At 40.3% G+C, this 13099-nt stretch overlaps 1 protein-coding gene across 1 annotated transcript; it reads right to left on the bottom strand.

The window, feature by feature from the left end:
• Window positions 1-2734: 2734 nt before the first annotated feature.
• Window positions 2735-9023, bottom strand: paqr4a (progestin and adipoQ receptor family member IVa). Its single transcript, XM_034142753.1, has 3 exons — window positions 8018-9023; window positions 5581-5799; window positions 2735-4493 (listed from the first exon to the last, which is right to left on the bottom strand). Exons 1-3 carry the CDS (start codon window positions 8289-8291, stop codon window positions 4060-4062), a joined length of 927 nt encoding a protein of 308 aa, XP_033998644.1. The 5' UTR covers window positions 8292-9023; the 3' UTR covers window positions 2735-4059.
• Between the last annotated feature and the right edge of the window lie 4076 nt (window positions 9024-13099).

The raw sequence follows: 13099 nt of genomic DNA, 5'->3' as shown, positions 1-13099 counted from the left end.
TGGAGGTCTTGCAGCCATGTTTCAGACAGCAGAGGACAGGCCTTGAATGTTACAGCTACTGTTATGGCACCCTGAGAAGTGGGAGACCCAGGATGTTGGAGCAAATCCCTCCGTTACAGCGTATCAGCTGTTTCAAACAAACACAAAAACGGACTTCACTGTTACGTATCCTTCGGCTGATAATGCATAGATAGACCAGTGGTAGTCACGAGGTATTCACATGCCTGCCAAGATTCCCCACAATAGTAACAAATCATTCCTTACCAACATAAAGAAAGTGGTTACATTTAAATAATCAACGCATTCTTAGTTAGGGTCACAAAAAGGTCAAACAACTCTACATTAGCACTGAAACCATTATTTTCTGTGTTGTTCACATACATATGGACACATCTAAGCAAACACACATCTTGGATATTAATCAGAAGCTCAGCACCGAGCAACGTCCCTCACTCATATTTCCCTTGGCTGTGATAGAGAGCAGCAGCTTCTGTGAGGCAAAATCCAATTTCTTCTTATCCAATATTTTATTCCCTTAACATATTGTGTATGTATCCAAAGAAAATTAAACAGGGTATATCGTTTGCATTGTATGTATATATAATCTACATACATGTATTTACATTATTTATATGGACTTTAAATGTTTCAGAACTCTAATTTACTTTAATCCGAAGCCCTTTTAAGAATTATGAAGAGTGCAGTTTATTTGAAATTGATGTTATGCCTTTTGATCTTTGAAAACCTCCCACTACCCACAGTCTTTTCCTGGAGCGAGTGACATGGCCTGCGGATGGCTACAATAAACAAACAATTTCCTAACACTATGAGACATCAGCATCTGTTTTATAGCTACTTTCATGCATATTTTTTTCAGTTTCATTCAGTGGCCAATAACACATTAGTTTCAGCTTTTACATTGTACCACAGTCATATAGGTAATTATCACTGGGTCAGAGTGAAACTAGCAGACATTAGGTGTCTGACTTTTAATCAAGGGGAGGTGGGGAGGACGCAGTCTGGGACTTGTGTAGGCCTACGTGATTAAGACCGTGTGAAATCTGTCTTCACCTATGAGTCAGTGTTAGCACAGGAAGCAGGATGTGCTACACCTCAATCTCTGCTAATTTGGCAAGATAAAGTGTGTCTGACGGGATTGGCAACTAGTCAGTGGGCAGCTGTGACTGTTGGCATGGGAAACAAGTGCAAAGTCATTAAGAAAGTAAAGTCAGCCTGTGGAAAATAAATCAACCACTAGTCTTGAGCATGAAGGAACAGAGCAACAGTTTCTTTTACTCAAGAGTAGTGCCTAAGATACCACAGAGGAACACAGTGGCAAAACAATCATGGACATTCACACAGAACTGATACATAAGAGGAGGGACAGGGGTTCATTCCCGTTGGTTCTCAGCCAGTTCAACACAACTCTGCTCTTAAAAAGAGTGTCTAACCTCTATTCAGGTACAACATATCTACTCACAGAACATAAATCCAGCTGCAGAGCATATTCTGCGCATTTAAATAAGAAAACATAAATATTGGCAATAAAGTGCACCATTCTGTGGCAACAGTGAGTGACCCTTATAATCCATCAATCAAGAGTCAGTGTACAGGCAAACATCCAAATACATAAAAAACCTTTTCATTCAACTTAAAAAAAAAAAGGACCTAACATCCTTAAAATCTAAGATCATATTCCTATTCTGTAAGAATGTTTTTCTTGCCGATTATTGTGATTGTTATTGTAAATGGCAATGCATAGAGACACATCATTTTTTAACAATATTACTGAGGGACAGAAGTCAAAAATCATTTTGGAAAAGGTGTGTAGGGAGAATATATGAGGAGCTAATCCTCTAGATTTGCACGGTTAGAATAAAACAGAAGATTTTCTCTGACCTCTATCTTGATCTGTCGTTCTGCACAGCAGTGATTTGTTTAAACAGCCGGCAGAAACACAATGTTACCTGTATCTGTAAGTTAATAGAACTGAGTAAAACGCGTAACAATTTTAAACAGTTCATAACAGTATTTTGTGCATAATGTTCCAATAGTCAGTTACAGTGTAAAGATATTGAATTATTTAGGAATTAAAGGAGAGGTGTCATGCTTTTCCGGTTATTACCCGTCCCCTTGTGTGTTATGAAGGTTTTTATGCATGTAAACGGTGTGCAGAGTCAAAACCCTCAAAGTACACCCTGTAGCGAGTAAAACTCTAACACAGAAAATACCTCCCCAAAACGCCTCGTTGGAGATACGTCACTGCCCATTTGAGTCTTCCATTTCGTTCCGGGTACGGCATGATGTCAAGCGGTACCCGGAACGAAATGGACCAATCCCGAAGAGCCGTTACGTTACGTCCGCGGAGCCGTTACGTGAAGCCCCCGCTGATTGGTCCAAATTGACCAATCCACGGACTTCCTCACACACACATCTGTGTGCAGGGAGCAGGCAACTCAGCTGATTTCTCCTCCCTGGCTGCAGGCTGATAACAGACAGTTGGGATCGTGGCAAAATTCTCTCTGCAGACCCATTCTCACAGCGTTTATCAACCTTTTTCTTACTCAATATCAAGACACACTTATTGTTTTACTTCGGATGTGAGTTTGTGTGTGCTCAGGATGAGTTTGGCTGTGTTTCACTATGTATCCTAAACAAGGAAATTCAGTGAATACAAGTAGTTTACAGAGATGCTGTATGAGAAACCAATGTGAGTTTGGAAAAATGCACAGTATAAATCTATTTTAGTAGACCTCAACAATGGAATTATGATCAGTGGAAATGGCCATGACACCTCTCCTTTAACAATTACAATCAACAAAATATGGAAATGTAACTTTCCTTTAACTTTCAGTGATATATATACGTAATTACGTATATATATATATCGTGGCATTTCAGTGTGATATTTATCATCATAGTGCCTGTTCATATCTCTCTTCTACAGAACAAATGTACATAAAAGATTTGAACGCAGCTTATAACTTCAAAGTTATAAAACCTCAACTTCAATAAATATAAATAGTGGTTACAATCGTCCTTACAATGGGAGATTCCTACAAATGTAAACCAATAAATAGGACTTTGCTTAGTCGCCAAAGCAAATTTGGTGAACAATAATGCCTCTGAACAACACAGTTTTAAAATGTGTGCACGAGTCACGTGCCGCCTAAAGCAAGTGAACTGTTAACATGCTAGCAACCTCAGGAATGAACCCCCGCACCTATCTTCATTTCCTCGTCATCATTTGACATTACTGACAAATCAGACCGACACAGGAAAAAAGAGGCAGTGGCAAAAAAACAAGTAAACAGGGACAGAAGAACCAGTCCAGTAAAACTCTGTCAGTTGGACGTAGTGAAACTCTATGAGTGCTTTGTGCGGCACTAACAGTATATACATGTAGTATAAAAAAAAAAAGTGTGAGGTTGTCTGAGAGTGTGTGTTGCATGTGTGATGTGCATGACATATAGATGTGCTGCATAGGTAGCAACAGTGACATCTGAGAGGACTGAGCATGTGATATTTTCAAGCCTAGAACCGTCTTCACCAACCAAACTAACTAATGCTTTAGTAAAACTTCTGTTATTAGGCTAAGGCTTCAAACTCAGCCTAACCTTTACTAGAACCTTTAATTAAGACGTCATAGTTTTCAATACTCAGTCCGTATATTTAGTGTTTAAAATGTACCATTGTGTGTGTAAGTGTGTTTGTCCGTATACACCTGTGTTTGTATGTGTGTATGTAAGTGTGTTTATGTGTGTGTCCGTAGACACCTGTGTGTCCATGTTTACGAAAAGACACAGAGTCAAAATGCTTGTGCATGTAACTTGACATACTTTAGCCTGCATTGGCACAAAGTACCTAGATGGATGTAGATATGAACATTCTGAATTTAAGTGCATGAGGTGAACACATGCACGTACAACACCTCGCTGCATTAGTTCCCCCTGATGACCCCTCCTCCCCCTCCCCTACGCAAACACCCCCCTCCCCTCAGAGGTCCTTGAACCTTAGATCCTAGTGCTCCTTGTGATGGGGTGGGGTCAGCAGGGGGGGTCAGTCTGAGGGACAGTTGTAGCTGTTGATCCACAGCAGGTCGTCCAGCACACCCCAGTGCAGGTAGAGAATGGAGCCTACCACCAGTACATGCATGATCTGGTGGCTGTTGCACCAGTAGTCAAAGAGGCCGGGGCGGAAACGCTCCGGAATGCGTGTGATGTTGATGACCCCGCCCAGCACGGCCAGCACATCCATCATGAGGAAGTGGCGTAGCGAGGTGGGGCTACCGCCACCCATGCCCACCCCGCGCAGGAGAAAGAAGGAGAAGCGGAACAGCGCCTGCCAGGCAAAGGAGCGCAGGCGGAGGATGCTGCTCCGCGCAGTGACGGCGCAGTAGATGGCGTGGCTGGACAGCAGGATGTAGACTAACAGGGCCACAGTGCGGATGAACGGGTAGCACAGCAGCGTGCTGTAGACAATGGGAAGCGCCCCTGAGACAAGAAAAGAAACAGAGGAGAGTCAGCACAGAGATGGAGCGCCCTACTCAGCACGATGTAACGCCTGGTGCAAGCCACAGTGACACAGAGGTCATATTGTTTGTACAGAGACACTGCTCATTCAGAGGGTGGTGAGCAGCAGTCACATCCTCTTATGTTTAGCCACTGCCTGTTGGTGTGTTAGATACAGCACTCAACTCGTTGAGCAGTTTTCTGTGTGCTCCTGATAAAACTACGTTTTCAAGATTTGGAAACTTTGGTGAATTAAAAATTGAGCAGGAGGAATTTACATAAATGTATTAAACCCATATGGAGAGCTAAACACATTTCAGTTGTATTATACTCACTTAGAGCTCAAAGGATATTCCATAAGTCGATAGACAAACACGTAATCAGTAACTATGGTTTTAACGCTTTGTTTATTTGTGACTACTATGGTACTGGGTCATGATTCAGTGCACTTAGCCAAACATAGAACACTATTTATGTATTAGTATGAAGCACAACATTTAATTTCACCATTAAAAGTTCCGACCGGAAACTTTTTGCTGTAAAACCGTTAAGAGATGCTGAGGTTAGCACAACAAGCGAAAAAGCTTGCACAAAGATAACACAGGTGCTGAAAAATGTGGGATATGATGGTCAAGCAGGTGGATTTCATTCATTTTTCATTTGACTTAGCACGAAGAGCTAAGCTGTATGGTTAGTTTATAAAACACAGATATCCAGTCTCAAGTCACAATATTAATTATAAGTGTATTATCATCAGCATATGTTTATATTGGCAATCTAAATTGTTTTAACCAAAGTACATAAATAAGTAAAAATACTGCATTTGTAATTTTAATAGGCTATTACAAGCAGCATGAATAGATCAATAATCAACTTGGATCATCTCTTACGTTGGCTAATTTACTCGGTAGTCAAATATGTAATCAGTGTTTGAACACCTCAGAGCAAAACACTTCCATTGTAAATCATTGAAAATCAATAAAGAGTACTTCCACCCTCAAAATAAACAGATCAGCAATAACACAAGGCCGGCAAAATGATAAACGGTGAAGAAATCTGCTGAGCTTACCCAACGTGTTGATCATGCAGATTCCACACACGTCGAGTTTGAGGAGGGTGTGGTAGACGGGCTCCCCCCCCTCGTGGTTCATGAAGAGGTGGTAGAGCACAGAGCCCAGCTGAGGCGACAGGCAGGCCAGGAAGTGCACCACACCCAGCCACGTGACACTGATCTGAGACCAGGGGATGTTGAGCGGCAGCAGCACCAGGAAGCACACCAAAGGGATGCCTGGAGAAACAGAGAAAGCACAGGTTGTTAGAGGAAGTTTACTGAAGTAAAAGATGAAGCCAATGTGTAGCTCCCGTCAGGGCTGCACACAAAACAAACATGAAACACTTTTAAAAGGGAGATGCTGCACTCAGAGTCGTGTTTTTAATTAATCTAGAGTTTTTCAGTACATTTTTCACACTAAAATGTGTGAAACACAACATTTTGAAGGATTATTTACTGTTAGAAGTTTTGCCTGAGGTAATGTGCACCTGGTCCGAAAGCAATCAGCTCAAAAACGAAAAAATAACACTGTAACTTTGATAAATCCAATAAGGTGTCATGTTTATTTTTGATGGATCTAGCTCAGGACTTTCGAGGCCTGTGCATGTTATTTTTCATACAGTGCTGAGTGTGTGCAGACACCAGCAAGAATAATTTGCAAGAGAGCAGAAATCTACATGACGAGCACAAACGTATCATTGTCACCTTGTGAGCGGAAAACAAAGCCACGGCTAACTATTTTTTTTTTATTCAGCTAAGAGACATATTTAGAATGGCCTCATAGCTTTAATGTATGTTTCCCTTTTGGGCATGTGTTCACTGCTATGTTAGCAGAAATACAGACCTTGAAATTTGATACACATACAGTTGTTAGGATCATTTATCACTCTACAGCACACATACTGCACTCCATTCCTTTTTTTTGCTCGCTCTGCTGTTCCCAATGTCAAGGCATTTGTCCCGGCCAGGTGATACTGGCATTGCGTTCTACTGTAACACATCTATTTTAAGTGTGTTATCTCGGCTCCTCCCCCCACTCGTCCTGAGCCGACCGGCCAAGCTGAATCCCATTCAGGGTTAAATACAGTAGAGAGTACCTCCTATGAAGCCATGAACGCAGTGAAGAGTCTGCGAGCTGAGCTGCGGGCAGGATGTTTTCAGTTTATATGCAAAAGAGTCAACAGGAACCAGCTCGTGAAACTTATATAAAATGTTACAACACAATAAAAGACTCATGAATTGCATGCAAAGCTCTGAATCTTTTTCTATTTAGTTCAGAAAACTGGGCAAAAGCTTGTTGCCCTAAACATCACTGCCTTATATAGGCAATAGTGTTAAGGGTGTCTGCAGGCCACATGCTCAGCTGACGTAACAGGAGTGTTATAAGATTGCACAGGGCCACTTCCCTGATGATCACTTCTGCAGTTTATTCTGTGACGGCTGGCAGTTAGAAGTGAAGAAATTACCTTCACAATGAGGAAGTTGTCAGACTCGCAGGAGTCTGTGAACACACTGATGATGTACTACACCTTCCTACAGCTGTAGGATGTTTGTTATTGGTATAGCACTGATTAACATATTAATACAATTAATTTTGCCTTGCACAAGCCTATCAACAGATTGACATTGTTGTGTAACCATGACATTTTTACCACATGGAAAAGCCACTCAGAAAAGAAATTTAAGGCAAACTTCTGCCTGTAAGCAAAGAACACACACAGCTTTTTTTACTTTTTATTCTGAATGCCTGAGGAAAAGTGGTGAAAAGGGTACTCATATCTTTTACTTAAGTACTAGTCAAAGTTCTGAATTCAAGATGATATTGTATAAACAATTTTTACCAGATGATAGAGCTGTAACAACTCATTTTTAATCAAGGGAAAGAAAAAGTAAACTGGAACTATTATGATAATCCCTAATAGTTTCTGTCGTTTTCAAGTTATATCAAGAGGATTTGCTACTTTTTGTACCTATAGGTTTTGGATTGTTGCTAGGACACAAGACATTTAAAGACATAACCTTAAGCATTAAAGGTTTTCACCATTAGTGTATGTTTCAAAGTCTAGACAACACTGATTAATCCAATAATATGCCAAAAACAGTCCTTATGTTGCAGACAAAAGTTTGTTATATTTTACATTAACCTGGCATTATATTCCAGTTTTTATCCACTTGTTTTGTAGAGCACACTGTGATGCAATTGTTGGTGCTGTACAAATAAATATCATTGTTCAAATATGAATATGAATAACTTAAATGCACATGGTCAAAAATGAAGGGGTTATGTCATGTATGCCTTTATGAACACAAATGGTCCATGCATTTGTGCAGAGTTTGGCTGGCATCCTTCCGCAGGAACAGTACTGCTGTGGGTTAATACCTATGGTTAATACTCAAAGTCACACATAAATCTCACCTGCTGACTAAGCAGTTCATGCTGAATTGTTGTACTCACCGTGAGTGTATATGTTCCCAAGTTCATTGTGCAGGTAGAACAGGCTTCTGATGCAGTCTTGCACAGAGGAGCTTGGCCGGTATCCCGTTAGGACGTATTTGTTGAACTGAAGATGAGGGGGTGAACTCGCCCAGTCCAGCAGCCTGGGTCCATTCAAATATGCCATAGCAAACAACCCCGTCAAAAGGACCCCGCCGAAAAAGTAAAAAACAGACTGTACACCTATATACACATTTAATAGGATTATTGCGACTAAAACCTTATGGGATACCATTGGTGTTGTTTAGGGGTTATATCTTGTGCTGTAAGCCTCCTAGCTTTGGCGCTAGTCTCTCAACACGGTGTTATCAGCGCCGCCGCTGTTCGCTCTGAAACGCCGGTACCTGTGTGAGTGTCATCCGCGAGGCTGGAGACAGACACGGGCAGCCACGTACATGGTGCGAGCTCGGGACGGTCATTACATTTGGCATCTAAAAAATGTCTGTGAAGCACCTAAAAGCTTGCAGCGGTTGATAGGCAAATTGTTCCTCGTCATGTTAAAGCCGCTTCCTCGTTAGTTAGCATTCCAGTGAAGCAGCAGCAGGACGGGTTTGAACGCCTCCCCGGCGGCAGGGATGCTGTGAGAGGTCCATCCAACTCCAGAGGATGCTAGCTCCTAGCGGTCAGATCTGCAGTAGAGGACTAGCAGGTCATAGCTTTAGTGTTATGAGAGCAACCCGGAGACAGATGCTCGGGTCGGTTCCGTTTGATGCTGAGTAGCTTTCGTAAAGCGTTATAAGAAGAAAAAACTGATGAAATCCTTGATTCTGGAGCAGAGATTTTGGGAAGGTCTGCGGGCTAGCAAGCCGGGCAAGTCGGCTACCGATGTCCAGTGACTGGGGATGAGGAAGCAGAAATTTGAGCCGTGTGATTTAAAACCGTAAAGCTTACATTACTTTCTTCAAAATCTGTTTCACACATTATTTCCCAACATTATTTCAGGCTGGCTATATTCCTTGAAATGCGGAATCTTCCCTGGCGGCCTTTAAATCCCCTGCATTGCCTTTACACAACTGTTAAGCTAAAGATAACAACAACAACGACACTTCCGCTCACTGATTTCGAAATAAAACATGGATCCATAGACGGGCCACAATATTTAGCGTAATCCTCACATTAGAGAGCACTGCTCACTCTTTCGTAATTTTATGAACGAAACGCTAGAACATTTGCTTATTTACTGTGTACAGTTGAATCTTTTTGATTGGATCTTAAAACTAATTTTGGTAAGGAAATCTTACTAAAGGAACCCAATTTGATTCATATTCAACAGTCCCAATTTCTCCAGCAACAATAGATGTTACTGAACATTATTGCCCATCTATTTGTCCAGTCCTTGCCCTGTCAGCTCACGTGATATTATACCGTCACTCACTTTACTTGGACTACTTGCCCCTTACTACATAAATACCCTTATTGTACCTGTTTTTTTTATATCTTTCTGTCCGCACCAGGCAAATATAAATATGTTCCTCTACATAATTTCCTTGACTTTATAAAGATGGATGACAATTAAGTCTCTCTTATGTGTTCATTGTTGTGTATGGCAGTTTATATGACCCAAATAGCCTATGTAAATATGCTCATTTTAATTCATTTCTTATTTCATAGTTTTATTTTTATCTTTGATTTTATCTTTGATTTTATTAACCTGTGTGAATCTGTGCTGACCTGTTTTTCATCCTTACCCTGTTGCTGTTTGAACTACTGAATTTCCCCACGGGGATTAAAAAAGGTCAATTGTATCTTATCTTGTTGGGCTAAAACTATTCCTAGGTTTTCTTAGTGTCAATTTGATTAAATACAACTCCATATAGAATATGCACTATGCAAGATCTAAAATTCGAACATTTTAAATGCAGAGAGATGCTAAACCTCTACAGCGCAAGAGTAATTTTAACTGTTGGTGCATATTCTCTAACACATTTACAATTAACCAAATTACCCAAGCCAACAGGCACATAGTGACACATAGAGTAGTTTTCCTGGAACTCCAAACAAAATGCCCTCTATGCCCACTTTGTAATCCATCATTTCTCTTAATAAAACACACATTATTTATAATCTGAATATTTGAATAAAGATCACATTTTATTTTGAAGGCGAACAGTTTTCACTTCTGGTCTTATTCTGTTTCACTGGGACCGCTTTCATGCTGCTCGGCGGCACTGGCAGCAAATGCCGACACTGACTGAACAGCTGCCTTCAATACAGACAGAAATAGTGCAGTTAGCAACAAATCTCACATTGTAAACAGAAATAGCGTAGTTGTAGTTTCTTAGTTATAACTAGATACAAATAATTGAATTAAAGCAAAACGTGTTCTTTCTTTAGAATACTTTGGTGAAAGAATAAGACCAGCCCTTCAATCGTGTGTCCAAAGGTCAAGACCAACTTGATTTATACAAGACATAACAAATACAATTTACGATTATAGAATAGACCTATTCTATAATCGTAAATTATGATAAATTGTATCCTACCATAGATTTTAATCATGACGAGAAACGCTTTTGCAGCTGCAGTTCTATAATGAGTTACTATCCAGACACATGACACTTTGAGTCCAGAGCTCAAATCTCTGTGCTTGATTTATTTGAAAATTCAAAAATAATAAAGTACTTTCATAATAGGCTTAATTTTATTATTGAGTGTTTTTGTGTGTCTTTTAACAATAAAAGTAAAACGTTTAAAACATAGTGTGTTTCCAATAATACTGCACAAAACCTACTCATGCACTTGGATTTTCCCGAGGTTCACTTGAAGGCAGCAGGTGACGCGCAGTAATCCTCTAATAGGAGAGAAGTGAGGATCTGCGGATGAATCACACCACCTCCACCTCTCACCCCGGTAGCAGCCCACAGCCACACCTCTGTGGGGCTGTGACGAACTAGGCCCCCCTCCCTCACTCTAGACCAGGGCTCTCCAACACGTCGATCGCGAGCTACCGGTAGCTCGCGGGCAGCTTTTCAGTAGCTCGCCGCTCGATTATCGATTATAGCGTAGTAAGGTTGCTTATTGATTTTTCGGCCGCGGCTGGACCATAACGTTTTTTTATTTTAGAATTGTTTCTGTCACATGAATATCAAATGGTCGGTGACGCAGAGATCAAGGAACAGACGTGACAGCAGCACAGCGACATCACACACGGAGCAGTCTGCTTTCTCCACCAGCACGAGTCCAGAACCAACAGCAGAATGACCCGCTCTGAATCAGGCCCTGTCGCTGCGCCTCAGAGACACACAGGGAGGGATTTGTGTTTTTTGAAAAACACTCGTTATCGTCATGTCAGGTTTTTGGTGGATTTAATCAAGTCTTGGATTGCAGAGTATGAATGTCCTCTTGCTATTTTCAGTTGATAAATACTTGTGTAAAGTTTGTGAAGGCAGGAGGAAAGCTTCCGCGATCACCGTCTCCTCTCCGTTCCTCCAAACCCCGCCCCCTCCCTGAAAATAATGAGTGACAGGCTGATAGTGACCCGATAGAAACTTTATTATTCACTTAATCACTGATTGAGATATGATGAAGCTAACTTAATCTCATACATTCATGGGATTTATGTAACAGTAAGACAGATAATGTAAGTGTGCACCCACATGCACTATTTTTGTTTTTATAATGCTATTGTAAATACTCCTGCTGTTTTCAGACTCAAGTCATGTGTGTGATGCCACATTCAAGACATTCAGTGTCTTTTTTTTAACAGAAGACCGTAGCTAGAAGCTGCAGCTAGACTGCAGAAGTATTAGTTTTTTGTTTTTGAGAATGGAACCATTTTCACACACAGATATAGGGAGGCTAGACCTATACAATTGATTTATTATGGTTTATAATTTAATGTCAAGACGAAGAAGAAGAAGAAAAAGATGGCTGAACAACTGTTCAGTGTCAATCCTGTGGATATCTCCAAAATAATGTTCAGCTTAAGTCTCAGCAAAACTCACAACATTTCTGGAGCCTTGTAGACCCAGAAAACTATAAGAACATTCACCAAGCAGCACTGAAAATGTCTGCTTTATTTGGTTCTGTTCTACATACCTTTGTGAAGCAGCTTTTTCTGACATGAATGAAATCTAAATACAGAACAAGACCGACTGATGAACATTTAAATGACTCTATTAAGTGAACCTAAGTGGGTCCAGCATACACCTCTATGGTGGACTGCATGCAGTGCCATTCATCTCACTAACAAAAGAGTGAAATGCTTGTAAGGTGGTGATTAAGGACACTTATGTGAATGTTCAGTGATGTACTTATTATGTGGGCCATAATAATATGTGAGAAATCTTCGTTTTCTTGGACCTTATTTTTGATAAGCTTTAGGTATTGCAATTTCACACGTGTACAAAAGTATAGCTTAATTCAACTGATGAGGGCTATGTGAATAAATGTAAGCGATGTGATGCAAGTAGCTCTTGGCCACTTTCATTTTTTGAAAGTAGCTCTCAGATGAAGAAAGGTTGGAGACCCCTGCTCTAGACCAACCAAATGTCACTTGTTTATCATATTCATGTATGTAGTTAACATTAAAGTATCCAAAACCACAGAATGTCGGGGAGGGAAGTGGAGAATATAACGTTAATGTTGAAATCGATGCTTTTTTGTATTGATTACTTTGTGTTGCCTTGATCTGTAATATCTAGCATAACCTCTTTTATAAATGCTCTTACAACACATTTTTATACTGTCCATCATGTAATCTAATGTATTCATAATGTATATGTCTGGCTTGATTTGACTGATTTGTTAAATATATAAATAATATTTGTATAATTTAATTTGGTTAGACAAGGGTTTATTTTAATTGTACATAAATATTATTTTCAGTGTCAATATTTGTAGCTGAAAGGTCAAATTGTTCTCAACCTGGCTCACTAACATTTTAACTTAGGCCATCATATACAATTTCAAAAAACAAATGTTGTTTGGGAAAGTCTATAGCGTCAGTCTTCTCTTCTCACCTAGATGGCCACATACCACTAAAACTTGAAAACATTTCAGGTTCACATATAGATTTAAAAAAAGTGTGATATCAACCACCTT

This window comes from Trematomus bernacchii, unplaced genomic scaffold (assembly GCF_902827165.1).
Source record: "Trematomus bernacchii unplaced genomic scaffold, fTreBer1.1, whole genome shotgun sequence".
NCBI classification, from domain to species: Eukaryota; Metazoa; Chordata; class Actinopteri; order Perciformes; family Nototheniidae; genus Trematomus; species Trematomus bernacchii.
Note: the sequence above shows the minus strand (reverse complement) of the source record. Positions and strands in the feature narration are given on the sequence as shown.